The 2,121-nt window shown below is 42.4% G+C and overlaps 1 protein-coding gene across 1 annotated transcript; it reads left to right on the top strand.

Annotated features, from left to right (window-relative positions):
• LOC132870338 (putative nuclease HARBI1) lies at nucleotides 1-972 on the top strand. Its single transcript, XM_060903968.1, has one exon. The coding sequence runs from the start codon at nucleotides 1-3 to the stop codon at nucleotides 970-972; it is 972 nt and encodes a 323-aa protein (XP_060759951.1).
• Nucleotides 973-2,121: the final 1,149 nt, after the last annotated feature.

Genomic DNA, 2,121 nt, shown 5'->3' with positions numbered 1-2,121 from the left:
ATGCCCATCCTGCGTCTGTGGTTCAATGTAGAGTCAGAGTTGAAACGGGACTTTCGCCTCAGCAGAAGGGCTATGGATAGTGTGCAGAGACTGCTACAAACAGAACAGGACCATGGCTGGGGTAGTCAGCTAGAAGTCATTGTCTATGTCTACTGGCTGGCTCATGGACTGTCTTATACCGTTGTCTCCAGAGTTTTCAATATACCCAAATCCACAGTTCACCGCATTGTCCACAAAGTAGCAAATAAGATCTGCACCAATCTGCACCGTGCCATCTCTTTCCCCAAGACTGGAGAGCTGCATGCAGTCGGCCAAGGATTTGCCCAACTTTCAGGGAGCCCTGCATTCATCAATGTTGTGGGTGCAATAGACGGAAGCCACATACGGATTAAGCCACCAGCACGGCACAGAATAGACTATTTGAATTACAAAGGATTCTATTCAATTAACATGCAGGCAATATGTGATTCCAGTGGAAAGTTTTTGGACATCTTTGTTGGCTACCCGGGGTCAGTTCACGACACACGAGTCATGAAAAACAGCAGGTTTTATACAGCAAGACGGTACCCTCCACCAGGCTACATTCTCCTAGGAGATGGTGGCTATCCATGTTTGGACACACCTATCTGCCTCATTACACCATACAAGGAGCCAGTTACTGGACCAATGCAGGGGCGCTTCAATCATTACCATGCCAAGGGCCGCAGCATAATCGAAAGGGCTTTTGGCGTAATGAAGAGCAGGTGGAGGTGTACTCTTTTCAAAGCCCTGGAGATTAAACCGATCTTTGCACCTCAGGTCATTGCATCCTGTGCCTTTCTGCACATCATCTGTCTGGAGAATGGGGACCTGCTGGAGCCAGATGACGATGTGGTACAGGACCTGCTAGATCCCCAAGCTCCCCGGGAGCCCCTAGCAGCTAATGAGACATCTGGAAATGCATCAAGGGACAGACTGGCTGCCCAGCTGTGACTTTGTAGGCTTGTGGAGTGTACTTCTTTTTTTTTTTTTTTTAATACTGAAACTTATTTAAAATGTTCTTTTTTGACACTTTGTTTTTCATTGACCTCAGGAATGTATATTGTTATTTTTTTATCCTAATACATCTTTTCATGCCAATATCCGTTTCAGATGTTATTAATGTGTGGTTGGTGTGGTAATCATGCTCTCAAACTGGTAAAAAACATAGTGCACTTTATTAGGCCGCTACATTATTCAAATGTACTAGCGGTACTCCTGTTGCACGATTTATGAAAAAAATATATATATATACATATGAAAAATAGAAAAGTATTTTAGTAAAGTAAAAAAAAAAAACAGCTGCTTATTCCTTCACATCAGTCAGCGTTGAAGTGCAAAAAGTCAGTCAAACATGTAAACATTGCACACAATACACATTAAGAACACATTAAGAACTTCAAATGAAAAAGAGAAATAAATAAAAATGGGAAGAACTGTACTGAAACAAAAAAGTTTTAAATCGAGTCAACTTTCTTATATTTGAGACATGTAAAGTTTGTCTTTACCTGACATGTTTGTACGGTGTAGCTTCCGTCTTCCTCAGAGGGTCACACTGGTGTTGGGGTGTGACGTGCTGATTAAAGCATGTCACACGCCAACACCAGTGTGACCCTCCGAGGAAGACGGAAACTACACAGTCCAAACATGTCAGGTAAAGACAAACTTTACATGTCTCAAATATAAGAAAGTTGACTTGATTTAACAAGAAGACAACATGAACTCAAAGTTTTTCTACCAATTTTTCAAAAAGACCCAAAAAGCGCTCCGTCTTCTCCTCGGTCTCCTCATGGCGCTTCTGCGCCTTCTCACTCTCCTGTGCAAGGAAACTTATCAAGTCTAACTTCCTCTTCCTCTTCTTCTTTGGGGACGGGGTTGGGGGAATAGGAGCAGGGCTAGAGGTAGTGGATGTGTCAGCATCAGAGGTGCTGGCTGCCATTGGAAAAAAGGTGTCTGAGGAGGGCCTGGCGATTTCCTGAAATGAAGAAAATATTACATTTAGTAGATGCTTTTTTCCAAAGCGAGAAAAAAATGTGAAGGTATTTTAGTCCAGAATTGGTTGGTGTGTACAATTCAAGCAAGTTGAAATATAGTTTTTGAAAA

The sequence above is a fragment of the Neoarius graeffei genome, chromosome 22 (genome assembly GCF_027579695.1).
Source record: "Neoarius graeffei isolate fNeoGra1 chromosome 22, fNeoGra1.pri, whole genome shotgun sequence".
Lineage (NCBI taxonomy): Eukaryota > Metazoa > Chordata > Actinopteri > Siluriformes > Ariidae > Neoarius > Neoarius graeffei.
The sequence above is the reverse complement of the archived record's forward strand: the minus strand, read 5'-3'. Positions and strand labels throughout refer to the sequence as shown.

Excerpts from the sequence above, each read along its gene's own strand:
- LOC132870338 (XM_060903968.1), top strand. The coding sequence starts at position 1 with ATGCCCATCCTGCGTCTGTGGTTCAATGTAGAGTCAGAGTTGAAACGG.